Consider the following 13,015-nt stretch of genomic DNA (forward strand, 5'->3'; position numbering starts at 1 on the left):
ATCTTGTAGGGAGAAAATAGGATTACTGTGCACAGCAGACACTTTCATGCAAAATACTTCCCATGCTTTTCCTTGCACTGCTTTCATTGCATAACAGCCTTCTTCTATCAAAAAATGTAAAGAGGTCTTTGCAAATTCTGCACTTTCATAACCCAAGAATGTCCCTTTCAAAACCAGGACAAAGGTATCTGAGATACAGGACTCAGAAGAAAACAGCCAGAAATGATCAAAGATTGCCATGATTTATGTTCAAGTTACCTGGATTTTGGATTTGGGCCTGACCAACACAGCAGGTTGGATGATGTCAAACTTATTCATATGGGTAATGTTGTTATGAACAGACCAGCTGACTACTCAGCTGGATTGCCAGACCAGTGCTTAAGCAGAGGCAAATACAGCATAGGATTTCCTGGGGATTAGTGACTGGCTGGGAGTTGATGATAGCCTGATGCACAGGCAGTCATTAATCTTAATCCTCAGGAAATGATCTGTATCAGGGTCATTATTTCTGTAATAAGATAAAAGCAAACAAAAACCTAATATCATACAGATATTTATATTTTTAGCGAACGATGAGCTTTCAATTGTAATGTAAAGTTCATGTCCCATTAACAAATACCCTACACATTCGCCTGTTAGAGTGGCTGAACTCTTATCTTCTTAGAAGCTTTATGCTGAGACCAAGATTTTGAAGGAGAGAAGCCTTGCTTGTCTAGACTGTTAAATCCACAGCATTACTGCACACCTGCCTGAATACAAAGTGCCAAATATCCAGCAGCTCCAACTGATCTCAGATATTACTCATCTGTCAGAGGTGGGCTGAACATCTTGCAAGCCCACGGATTCTGAAGCATTTACAAGCTGGCTTTCACAAGACAGGCACAAGCCATGCAAAACAACATTTGTGTGGGAAGGGAAAAGGAAGGACAGGTTCACGAGTGTATAATTGTATATTGGGATTGCTCTGTTTATCCACATTTTGTGGAAGGTAAATCTTACTCTCTCATTTCATATTATCTTACCTGCAATCAAATGCATTTTTAAGATGCTTTCAATTCCAGTAGAGGTTGGTTCTGACTTCACAAATGAATTATTCAGAAGTAAGTTTGATGAGCTGGTTTTCTATAAATACATTGAATGTTAATGCAATAATAACAGTGTGTAGGTCAAGCTGACCTTTAATAGTCTCACAGCCTGTTTATACATTCTGTATTGCTTATGCTATCAAGAGAACACAGGTGGGACTTCTCTGTCAGCCTTGCAAAGCCCACAGAACTACAAATGACAGAGCACTCTTGTCTTTTATGACCCCATTTCCCTTGCAATTATTCAAGAGAATGTAACAGTGAACTTTATTACTGACTTAAAGAGAAAGAAAAGCTGGATCTCCCAGCAAAGTGCAACTACTGGAAATTTAACTTCTAAAGGCAACATTTGATCTGGAAGCTATGAAGAGTCAAGCACAGAGCTCCCAGACTTTATGAATGCTTTTCCAGAGATTGAAAATCCAGTTCACTTGGCTATGACAGCCATAGGACTGTTGGCATCTATCAGGAAGTAATAGGACTAATGGACCCAACAGTCCAGAAAGAGAGCAAACTCTGAAGAAGCCATCTTATGGAAAGAGGCTGAAAGAAAGTGAGTGCAGGTGATTGAGATGGAGTATGAGGAAGTATATGCTAGTGAAATGTGGAAAAAGGAAATGAGAGGGGGAGGAGGACAGAAGGAGCATGCCCAAGAGCAGGGGGTGCCAGAGTTGCTGTGTATGTGTCAGCTTTGATATACATCTTTCAAACTTTCTTCCTTTGAGAATGGCACTTTGTAATGTTCTCATAAACTGTTCTTTTTCTGCAAATCCAACAAATACAGCAAATGATGCAATGGTTTTGAGCTATTGATCTAAGACATTATCTGGCAGAAATACTGAGGAAATCTAAGCTGACCAAAATAGGACCCAAAAATGCTCAGAACTTCTTTTTGCTATTCCAAGTCTGATCCATACTCACATCAAATGATTTGGAAGAAATCCTTTAACCTCACAGGTCATGCACCAGGTCCATTGTCATTCATTACATGAGTGCAAGAGTTTTATATTATTTATATTATTATATAAACTCATTATATGAATTTTATTTGCTTACACAAAACTCAAGACTGTTGAGGGTTTTCTTTTGGAGTATGAAAGGGCATGTGAAAGTGGAGAAAGCTGCACAGGTCAGAGAAGGTACCAGAGGATCCTTTACATTTTTACATCCCCTCAAATTATGGGTTTATAGAGCAAAGGACTACACTTCTCAGACACTTTTAATAAATACTATCTCTTAATTTGTAACAAATGCTACTAGCTTAAAAAACTTACTTAGCTAGTATGATAAAACTCTCTTAAAATAAAAATTATACACCAATTCAGTTGTTCAATGTCATTATACACAGGTAGATTAAAGTACAAAAACATGGTGAGAGTTTGGTAGGTAAATATAGAGCCAAATAAATAATGAATATTTTACAAAGCAGGTACCTATATCCATTATCACACATACTTTTTAATTAAAGTACAATGCCATCAAGATTGTAGTACAATGCCATCCAAATTTATTAGTTCAAGATTCAAGTACAATGCCATCCAAATTTATTAGTTAGTATTACCTACCTTGGCCAGCCACAGTAATTACATCAAACTAAAATACCTTTACTTTTATGGAGGTTTTCAGAACTAGCTGAATACTGAATAGTGACTATGGACACTTAAAAGCTCAAAATCTCAGGAAACATTATGAGTGTTCAGTGGAGATATCCAGTATTCCTCATGTCTGCCCTCCAAATTGTCTGCAGCATAAAACATCTCGAAAGCCAAGTACATAAATGAGGTAAAAAGAGCCTCAGAAAAGGTTAATAACCACAACGTGTGAGAGAAACATGGGTGGATTTTTTTATATATATTTTTCCTACACATCTGGGTCTATTTATAAAAAGCTAAAGTCAGAGTTCCACGTGCAAAGAAACTTTATGGAATTGCACTTTCACACTCCCATGAACTATAACTTGAATTTTGTGAAGTCAGCAAAAGCTTGAAATACTGGCAGCTTTGATATTAACACCAGCTTAAATGTCTGAACATATCTAGGCTATTTTCCAGTGTTTTCTTGGCCATGTCTTCATGAAAGTTTTTCATTTTAAAAAATATTTTCTGTAAATGTAGGTAGATTTTTTTCCCTTTGTAGGTAGATTTTTTTGCCAGTTTTAATGAAGTGTGCAGATGAACAGATGTCTATGGCCTTGCACTTATTCAAAGGCCACAAGATATTTATATTCCATTTTTTTAAGAACATTAATTCCAGGACACATATAAAAGTTTGGAAAGGAAAAAAGCCATAAACAAATGGTGAAGTATTATGAACAAAGGAACCTTGAAGAAAATGATACTGGAGTAATTTAAATACAATGTATGCATTGCAAACATCTCTATTAACCCACATTGATCTCAAGCATTTTACTGGCAAAATGAAGAGCAGGATCGAGTTAGCTCATAAACTTACTTATAGTTAATACTTAATTTTCAGAAGTGCTGATCCCCAGGATGAATTTCTGATTTCAAACCCTTTTTGTCCTGCACTGTAGTGAAGGGGGAAGCCTCTGGATCACACTACATGGTGCAAGCTTGCTACAGGGAAAAGGAGAAGAGGTCTTAATGCTGAATGAGTTACATCTGGGAAACAAGTGAAATAGCTTGAGCAGTAGAAAAATACCTGAGAGATGATCTTATTTCTCCATCTCTGTTAGATTCAAATTGAGCTCAAGTCAACAATTCTAGCCTTATTGTGGTCTTCAATCTGCCATGAATGTTCCTGTGAAGTGCTATATATAGTTTTTGGTCACTGAAGTTTGAAAGGTCTGTCAGTAGTATTTTACGTCTCTTTAGTCCTTCCCAATTCTCTCACAAGTGCTATTTCTCAAGACATTTATTACAGCAGCATGAAAAGTCCTACAGACACACAAACACCAGATAAACACCTGACCTTCAATTTTTTTGGATCTTCTACCAGAAGCAGAGAGTCAACTCACCCCACAAATGCAAAACTATCATGGTTTTCCTGCCAACTTCTCATATCAAAGCAATCGTGGTCTTCCTGTTAATTTCTCAAATAAAAAAATAAATTACGTCACTCTTGGATAAAGCAAGCAACCCGTTAACATACAGGTAACACACAGGGATGTTTGTTGCATTTTTTCTAATGTCAGTGTTAAACCACCTGAAGGCAATCCAGCAGAGTCTCATTCTTTTCAGTAGTCCACATGACAAATTTTCCAACATTTTGACATTTTTTTTCTGACTTACTAAAATCAAAACTAGGAAAGAAAACAAAAAAAACCACTTTACAAAAGTACAAGGAAATAGAGTTTTTGTAACTTTTATATTGCTGCTGAAGCCAGAAGCTGAAAGAAACAGTAGTTATAATATGCATCAACCAAGCAATCAGTTTCAGTTATCCCTGCAACAAACAAGTTTCCTAAGTTGAAAATCTTGGTGGGAGTATGTATATCACATCATAAGAGTGCAGAACTCTCTCAGGAAATTCAGACGCATTCAGAAAGAACTCATGAAAGCAAGAGAAATGCAAAAAACAGTTCCATGGATAGAAGGGAAAAAGAAAACATTTACTTTTGCATCAGAAAAGCAAAAAAACCCAAAAACTAAGCATACCTTCAGCAAGTGGGTCAAGTGTGTGAATCATGAGCTGGAAGATACTGTTCCTCATTAGACTGTTGTGGAGAGACGCAGAGCTTCCTCCCCGCTGGAGACGTGGCTTGGTCTAGGTTGAAAAGTAGGGGAAAGAATTTAGGCATTTTCTGTTGTTTGTGTCGAAAGAGGTCTGAAACAGTATGAATTAATCTCACATGACACTGCACAGTGAAACATTTTCAACTATCACTTGTAGCAGATTATATTAATCTATATTAATCTACAGAATGTATCAAACATTGCCATAGGTATAGGCAATTTCTCTGGACGTGATGGATCACCAGATTAGTTATTAGCTCCCAGGACTTGGGAAAAAAGAATCCTTCTTTGTAAAGACTCATAAAGTATTAAGAAAATAAAAACCTCATGCTTGCATAAGGAAGAATGCATAATTTGTTTCTTTGTAGAACATTGTGTTTGAATCCCTGAAGAAAGTTATAATTTTTATTGCCTCAGTACATTGCAAATATGGATATGATCAGAATTATGGAGAAAAAGGGCAGAGAGTACTTTTTTTTAATAGCACCCAGTCAGAGTGAAATATGCTTCTTTCTTTGGTTCAATCCATTAAGCACTCACTGCGAAAACAGATTGTGAGTGTGGTAAGGCAGTATAGACATCTACAGCAATGGATCTAATGTAGAAGCATCTTTTCTCTCCTTCTAAAGAAATGTAAAATATACTCTGAGGTTCTTTTCCCCATGCAATTGTCTAGTACAATAATCGATGCCTTTGATATATGCCGTAGAGTAAGACTGCTTCATGACTGGCTGGCTGCTTGTTCCAATAAAAAGGATAGTGAGAGCCAACAGACTGCTGACTAGTAAGATCCTGAAATCCAATTAGAGGGGAAGAAAACAACACTGAAGAAAACAATATTTTGCAATAATACATGGCACATGGATTAATCTGTGGTGTCATACACATACGAAATGAGAAATTACAGAAACTGAACAAGAAAATTAGTTCAATGCTTTATCTTTGGAAATAAATTATTTAAATTCTATAGCAGCACAGGAAGGGAAAGAAATCCCAGTAATTTAGAAAAATGTTGATGTGTGCCAAACCAAAGTAAGGCTTGCCTCACCACCCTCCAGAGAAACAAATGCTCAGTTGCATAATAACTGCTGCCTACCGTCAATGTTTGGTCATCCTTGTCTCCAGCATTAGGTGACTGCATGAATGGGAAAAAGAACAAAAAGAAATGTCAGATGGAGCACACATAGAATAGAAAGGCAGTAGAAAATCGCAGATGTCTGATCCTATGAATGCTGTTTTGATAGGTTTTTGAACCATTCAAATGAAAGCATCCTAGTAATTACGCAAATCAGAGTAAATTCACACTGCAGTGTTGGAGAAGTCTTTTATTCTTGTCAGCGTCTTGGACAGGAACTGTTGTCATTTCAGGGCCTGGTACACAGCAGCTAGGCTGCAGATCACAATGTTCACTTCATACAAATTATGCAGGGAAGCGAACTCCCTGTGTGTCAATCTGTTTGAGACAGTGAGGACTGAAGACTAAAAGGCAACAAGAAACTCAGGATCAACTAACTGTTCCATGAGAAGCCTAAAAAGGAGTAACATAACCTTGGTATTTTGCAGGAAGAGACTAGGCAAGGAAGTGAAAAAAGGTCTTTCAGTTTAACCACTCCCTACAAACAACCTTTAGCCCAGACGGCAGCTCTGGTTAAGGGCAAGAAACATGGCTGATATGGTTTGAAGCTGGTTCCCTGCCAAGTCTGCAAAACCTCAGGATAAGAACTCCCCCCCCCCCAATCCAAGGGAGAAGAGGGGAAAAAAAAAACCAAGAGAACCGAAACGAGAGAGAGGCAGCTAAAGCAATATATATAATTACATTTACACTTATATTGCATTTATATACAATTGAAAATATATGTATAATTTCAAAAGGAAAAGGGAAAGGGAAGGGGGAAGAGAAAAAGGAACACAAACAAAATAAAATATACATGATCAATAGCCCAAGATCTAGCAACTAAAAGAATTATTAAAAAAAAAAAATCTTACTACTCTCCTTGGGGCAACAGAAAGTCGTGCTGGAACAACCGCCAGCAACCCCTGTCTCCCAGGGTTGGCGAGTCCTCACCAGGCCTCACTCCCCAACATGACAGACTCAACAGCAGGGAAACCCACACTTCAAAGCCATTGGAAGGAAAGAGGGAGAAGGCCTCTCCTCCTTTCTTCTTATATCCTGGCTTATGTAAAAATTGTAGGGAATACCGGGTAAATCTGGGCACTTCCTTGGCTACAAACTGGTGACCAAGGAAGGCCTAGACTAAAATACCACAATGGCACACATTGCTCTGCCATGAAGGAAAATGAGACTTTGAACGGATATTAAATAATTTCCTCCCTCTCAAAGACTCCTGTTTAGCACTGTGTAATACACAAAAAACAAATTACAATACAACTGTTCTATGGAACAATCTCCCCCATTCAGTGAAACATAGTTTTTGACACACATCAACACTAAATTTTTGGACATGCCTTTTGAGTTAATTAACCTTGAAGGTTAAGTGGAAGACAAGCAGTTATGAGCAAGCACTGATGACAGAGTGAATCCTTTCTGTTCCATAATAAATAAAAGAATAACAAGAACTGAAATTTTTTTCAAAAATGTACTGCCATAGCTGTGAATATTAACCTGAAGGAAAGATAATGAGACGTCAAAAAGATCCTTGTTCTGATAAAGGAACTACCTGTCACCTCTAAAATAAATCTGCCCTCATGAGAGAAAATGCTAGAAAAAAAAAATTATGCCTCTATTGAAAACAGGTATCACAGAAAGAACTTTTAAATTAATAAAAGGGAAACAGAAAATACAAAATCTGTGTTCTAAAATGTCATTAAAACAGTAGATGCATCTTAGAAAATGTTTGCATAATATGTATATGCAGTTATATAGTATACATACTCATGTATCTTTCAGATGCAAATCCACACAAACTAACAAATCCAGGATTTATTTGTGAATATTTTGAGGGAACTTCACAGGAAACATAAATCATCTTGAAGCAAAATTTGCAAGAAAGCAAAAAGGACAAGCCAGGAAAAGCTTTTCTTGTCTCCAAAGAAGCAGTTTAGTACAGCAGACTCCTAACCATCAATGCCTATAGTTACAGAAGTAAAGTCTGTGATACTTGCATAAATGTGCAAAAAGGGAACTTTAATAAAAGTTTTTAAAAAATTACTATTTGGGACTTCAAACTTCTGAAGATAGGAAATCTATTTCTTATTTTTAATATTGAAAGATATGAGAATATATAATTGATAAAACTGATTAATTTATAGTTTCTACCTGACAAAGGGCTGAAGAATATCTCTTTTCATACGGCCAAGAAAAAGAAACATGTTGAAGGAAACACTTGTTATTTAATTGAAAGGGAATTGGGAGAAGCTCCATGAACGTACAAAAACAACTAGACAATAATGTTTAACATATCATTTCTTTGGTAGAAGATAATTACATTCTAAAGATAAAGAATAATGAAATACATTTTGTATATACATTAAGGAAATAAAAGTGTGAAATAATTTATTTGCCAGTACAGAATGGGGTATACACCATGAAATGGATTTTTTAAATATTTTTTTCCACATAATATTAACAGTGCAATTGTTTCTGAGTTTAACCTGCCAGTTAAGTTACATTATAGCAAAACTGCTCAAGACTGGAATAAAAATAGAATTTTAAGGCAGAAATGCCTCCACCATTTCAAAATCAGGATTGTAAACAATGGTTTGACATTTTTGTGATGCTGAATAATTATAGTTTCTGGATTACTTTCTGGAAAAACAATAATAACACCTTAAAATACTGTTTTAAACTATGGCAATGAAAAATTCAGTTGTGTTGCCGCTTACACTTTGTATTTGATGGCATTTTGTCCACATTAGGAAGGCAAATTAAATTATTTTCTTATTGTTTACAGTGAGTTTTGCATTTACATCATCTTTGCTATTTAATTTTGGTATCATATACTGCATGGAAAAGTATTCTGAAGTATCATTTTTCCCTTACAGAAACATTTAGTATTCAGGTATTTTATTCAGTTTTTTAATCTAAGACAACACTTAAAAACTGGTCCAAGGTTACAACAGTGGTGTTTCTCTGTATTGGGAGTGAATACTATATTTTTGGATACACTCAATAATGATTTTTTAAAGAAAATATACATTTCCTGTAAGTTAAGGTTATTCTTAAATCATGGCAACTGTTGCATATTAGTTTCCCCAGGATCAAAAAGAGATAAAAGTTCCATACAATCTATGCAGTACATATATTTCTAGGATTTATTAATAAAAAATATCTTTTGCAATTACATGTTATAATTTCTTTAAAACCAGGCATTTATTTTAATTCTGCACAGTGAAAACAATGCATTCTAGTATGCTTTCATATTCAAAGGTATCTGGGGCACAATCCACTATTACATTTTTATCAGAATAATAAAATGATTAATCATTAGACAGATCACTAATTTTTTTAGAGAATTCAACAAAGTATTTTTTGTTTCTTCTGTATGCCGTGATAGCACATAAGAATTTGTCCATCTCCCTGCTTCTATTGATAACCATGCATTCAAGTTTGCTTCACCTGAGCTAAAACTCTTGAAACATTTTATTTCAGGAATAATAATAAAAAAATGTCTACTTGCTATGGAGAAATGGTCTCTGGTATCCTTTTCACACATCTCTTTTCCTTAGAGACCTAAGACCATCACTGATTGAGCCTGACAACTTCCTTGCCTTGTTTTGGAATATGTGTTCTTGAAAAACAAGCTTATGAAGTAATTCATGCAAGGGATGAGGCCTCACCAACTATCTCGTGAGTCTCCCCATGCTTTTCTTTGAAATAAAGGGCAGCCAAAGGAGGAGCAGAATCTATAAACAACTCTAGGTATTTGACAGAGAATTATCCTTGTTGGTAAAAGACAGCTAGCAACTTGAATCATCTGTTAGACTGAGTATTCAAAACCAGAATTGGAAAGCTGATTGCCTGCAGGTCTAGCACTTGTTGCTCTAGATGAAGCTTCCATGTTACAGATTCAATAGCCATAAATAATCAGTGAACTGGATTGCCCATTCTCTTCTCCTAACATGAGAAAAGCAGGTTGTCAAACAACAGTGGGTAAAAGTGTAATGGGATTTCAACACCCTTTCTACAGTGTGGTTCACATATCTTTTCTGCTTCATAAATATTTTCCAACTATAATAACTAAAAGATATTAAAAAACCAAAACAAAACAAAAACCAACGTGCTTCTATGGGAATAATGGCATTTCATGATGTTTGGTGGCTGGCAGTGTAATGTTGAATGTAGTATCGTGTCTCCAATTATCATATAATACGAGACCAGATAGGGATTTGCCTAATTGTCTCAAGATGCTTTATAGTGAAGTACTTCTGCTGCTCTCTCTTCTGCCTGTTTTCAAAAGTGGAATCTGGACACTAAAACTTCATACCCAACAGTGAGTTACTGCTTGTCAGTCCTGAAGTAAATTACAGGAGATAAGTTTTCGTGGAGCATTTTTCTAGGATTATCTAATCTTTGAAAGACACTTACACTTAAGGTTTGGGGGTTTTCTGTTAGACTGAACTATAGAAAAATGAGATACATTTCAAGGGGCAGCCACTGAAGTCAATCTAGTTAACCTACAACAATGTAGGTAATTTCTAAAAAGCAGTATCCTAAAGAGTGCTAGTAAGGTACATGGAATAGAACTGTTCTGCATTTATTTGAAATTATATGGAAAATCAGATTAAGGCATAACTAAAATGAGCAATAAATTTATCCAGCTAGATTTCAGAAATAAGCCTAATAAGCTCAGAGAAGGGACAAAAAATGAAGATATTATTTTATCTAGTTCTCTTAATATATACATCTTTAGATTTTTAGGGTTTTTTAGATTTTTCCAAATTACCAAACCCTTAGAGCTCCCTTCTCTGAATATCCCAAAACAATACAAAGTTGTAACCTTTGCCTACTTGATGTGTAGGTTTTATACGGTTGGCTGAAAAAAGCAAATCCTAGTGGTCTCAATATATTTAAACTAAAATTCTTCTAGATATCCATGGAAATAAAAGTTGACCATCACTATCACAGTCTACAGAAGCTCTGTCAGGTGCTGCAATGGGGCCAGTACAGATTTCTAACTGAAGGTGATGTACTTCATTATCCCACTCTCTAGATTCTTTTTGTAGAAAGGCTGCAAGTAACTGTAGGGGTATATTTCTATATTTAACCTATAGTAAACTTGGTGGTATGGATTTCAGCTTAGATATCACTGCTTAGTAGATCATTATCTGAATCCAGACTGCAAACTAACGCAGGATTTTGGATCTTAAAACAGGGGAAGAAAAAGCTTTATTAAGCACACTGTAGAACAATAAACTAAAATTCTCTTTCATTTTGCCCTCTTTCTTCCTTTTACCTCTTTCCTAAAAGTAAAATACAACAGAGTGTTCTACCTAAAGAAACAGATTTTTGTATTCTTGAAGAAATAAATATGATTCACAAGAACCACATCCAAAATTAAATTGAGGTTGTAAGCTTGCTTTACTCATAAAAATGAAGAATGTATTAAACTAGAAGTTGAACTTCCAAAGACATTAACCTGGACCATGAAATTGGAATATCCAGCTCCATTTACAACTGCTTGTTTTCAGGCACTGAGTGCAAAAGTTGTAGCACCAGATAAAGCAGAATAGCTTTGTTAATTCAGATCAGTTATCTCTTTTATGTCAGTCTGTTCATGCTGTTACCTAATGTGCAGACACATAGTGAATCCTCATAAGTGTTCAGAAGAGATGCGTCTTAACTGATTCAAGCAGTGACAAATAGATGGTTTAAGCCATCAGTTGCTAAATCACATGCTAAAGTTAGGTCAACTGATTTGATTCCAGATATTTGTACATCCTATTGTATGAAATAAGGCTTTCCCAGTCAGTCTGTAGGACCAATCATATGGTATTTAGTTATTCAACATATGTAAGAAAGAGTTTGTCCCATGTCTCTTACCTTCTCTGAACTTGCTTAAAGTCAGGTATCTTTGGCTTAGGATGGCAATGTAAGAGCTCAAGCTTAAAGACTTCATGAGTTTTTAATCACCTTAGTGTCAGAAGTAATTATGCAGTTTTAAGTTGTCCTCTTATCCTCAAGACTTACCAATGAAGTGACCTTTTGCTATTTTTTGAGTCATATAATTTTCACCACAGTCTGTATGCCTGTGTAACTTTCAGGAGGACAAAAGAATCCTCAAAAATAAATTAAAAAAAATCTAAAGCTAGGTACTTAATAGTCATTAGATGCACACAAAACATTTGTTCACAAGTGACAGTTTCATTATGGATTTATGTGGCTAACTTTAAAACACCTGGATTTTAAGTCTTTAATATACTGCTACTTCATCAACAGCATTACATGGGAAGGCATTAGTGAGTGTTCCAAGAACAAGTTCTCAAAATTTAAGAAATTTTGGCATTAAAATCACCCATGAAACAAGGTGCAAATTCTATGGAGGGGGCTGGGTAGGTTTTCAGCTGAATTCCAACAACACTCTAGAGATTACTGACAGGAGATGCCTGCTCTTAATTTTTTACAACTCAATGAAATGTCAATGGTGTAGTAAGAAGCCAGCAAAAAAAGCATTTCCTAGGACTTCTGCTTACCTAAATATACTACAGATTATGGACAGGTTTTAGAGTTTGCCTTAAAAGTAGTCATAACAATTCCCAGAGAGGAAGGTGTTTGACAAATCTCAACTGTGGCTGTTGCTATGCTGATTTGCAACTCCTGAATAAATTTCACTGCAGTTAGTTGGCTGTATATACTGCAGAGGACTCATCACAAGGGCAAAAAGGCTGCAGTTTCGCTGCCTTCCCACCTCCAACACCCTGGAGATCCTGAAGGACAGAGGCAGCTACAACGCAGAAAAGAAACCAACCTGCACTGCCCATAGGGAGGAAATGCCAAAACAGCACATCCTCGGTCATCCTCGCCATGTCTCTGTTTCACCAAGCTCTGCTCACTTATCTTATTTCATGGCTGCCGTTCCTCTCCAAGCGCCTTTTTTGTCACCAGGATCTCTGCTGACTTTATTGTCAGCTGGCAGAAAGTCACACCTGATCTAGCTCTCAGGATAGTGACTGCAAGAAGAATATAATCAAATGAGTGAGTGGCATATAAAATAATAAATAATACCCAGAAAGCTAGCTGAGCATTGCTAAGAGTTGATGTTTCCCACAGTGTCAGAA

The 13,015-nt window shown here is 36.1% G+C and overlaps 1 protein-coding gene across 5 annotated transcripts in view; it reads right to left on the minus strand.

The window, feature by feature from the left end:
• SLC24A2 (solute carrier family 24 member 2) overlaps window positions 1-13,015 on the minus strand; it is a 122,293-nt gene that overhangs the window by 56,706 nt on the left and 52,572 nt on the right. For all 5 annotated transcript variants that reach the window (XR_003526245.1, XR_003526243.1, XR_003526244.1 and 2 more), the window contains exons 3-4: window positions 5,877-5,915; window positions 4,703-4,811 (exon numbers count right to left, since the gene is read on the minus strand). Coding sequence is in view for 2 of the 5 variants with exons in the window: in XM_027634729.1 (XP_027490530.1) it covers window positions 4,703-4,811; window positions 5,877-5,915 (148 nt within the window). In the remaining 3 variants the exon portion in view is untranslated. The remainder of the gene's footprint in view (window positions 1-4,702; window positions 4,812-5,876; window positions 5,916-13,015) is intronic.

The sequence above is a fragment of the Corapipo altera genome, unplaced genomic scaffold (genome assembly GCF_003945725.1).
Source record: "Corapipo altera isolate COAL_440 unplaced genomic scaffold, ASM394572v1 61411, whole genome shotgun sequence".
Taxonomy (NCBI): domain Eukaryota; kingdom Metazoa; phylum Chordata; class Aves; order Passeriformes; family Pipridae; genus Corapipo; species Corapipo altera.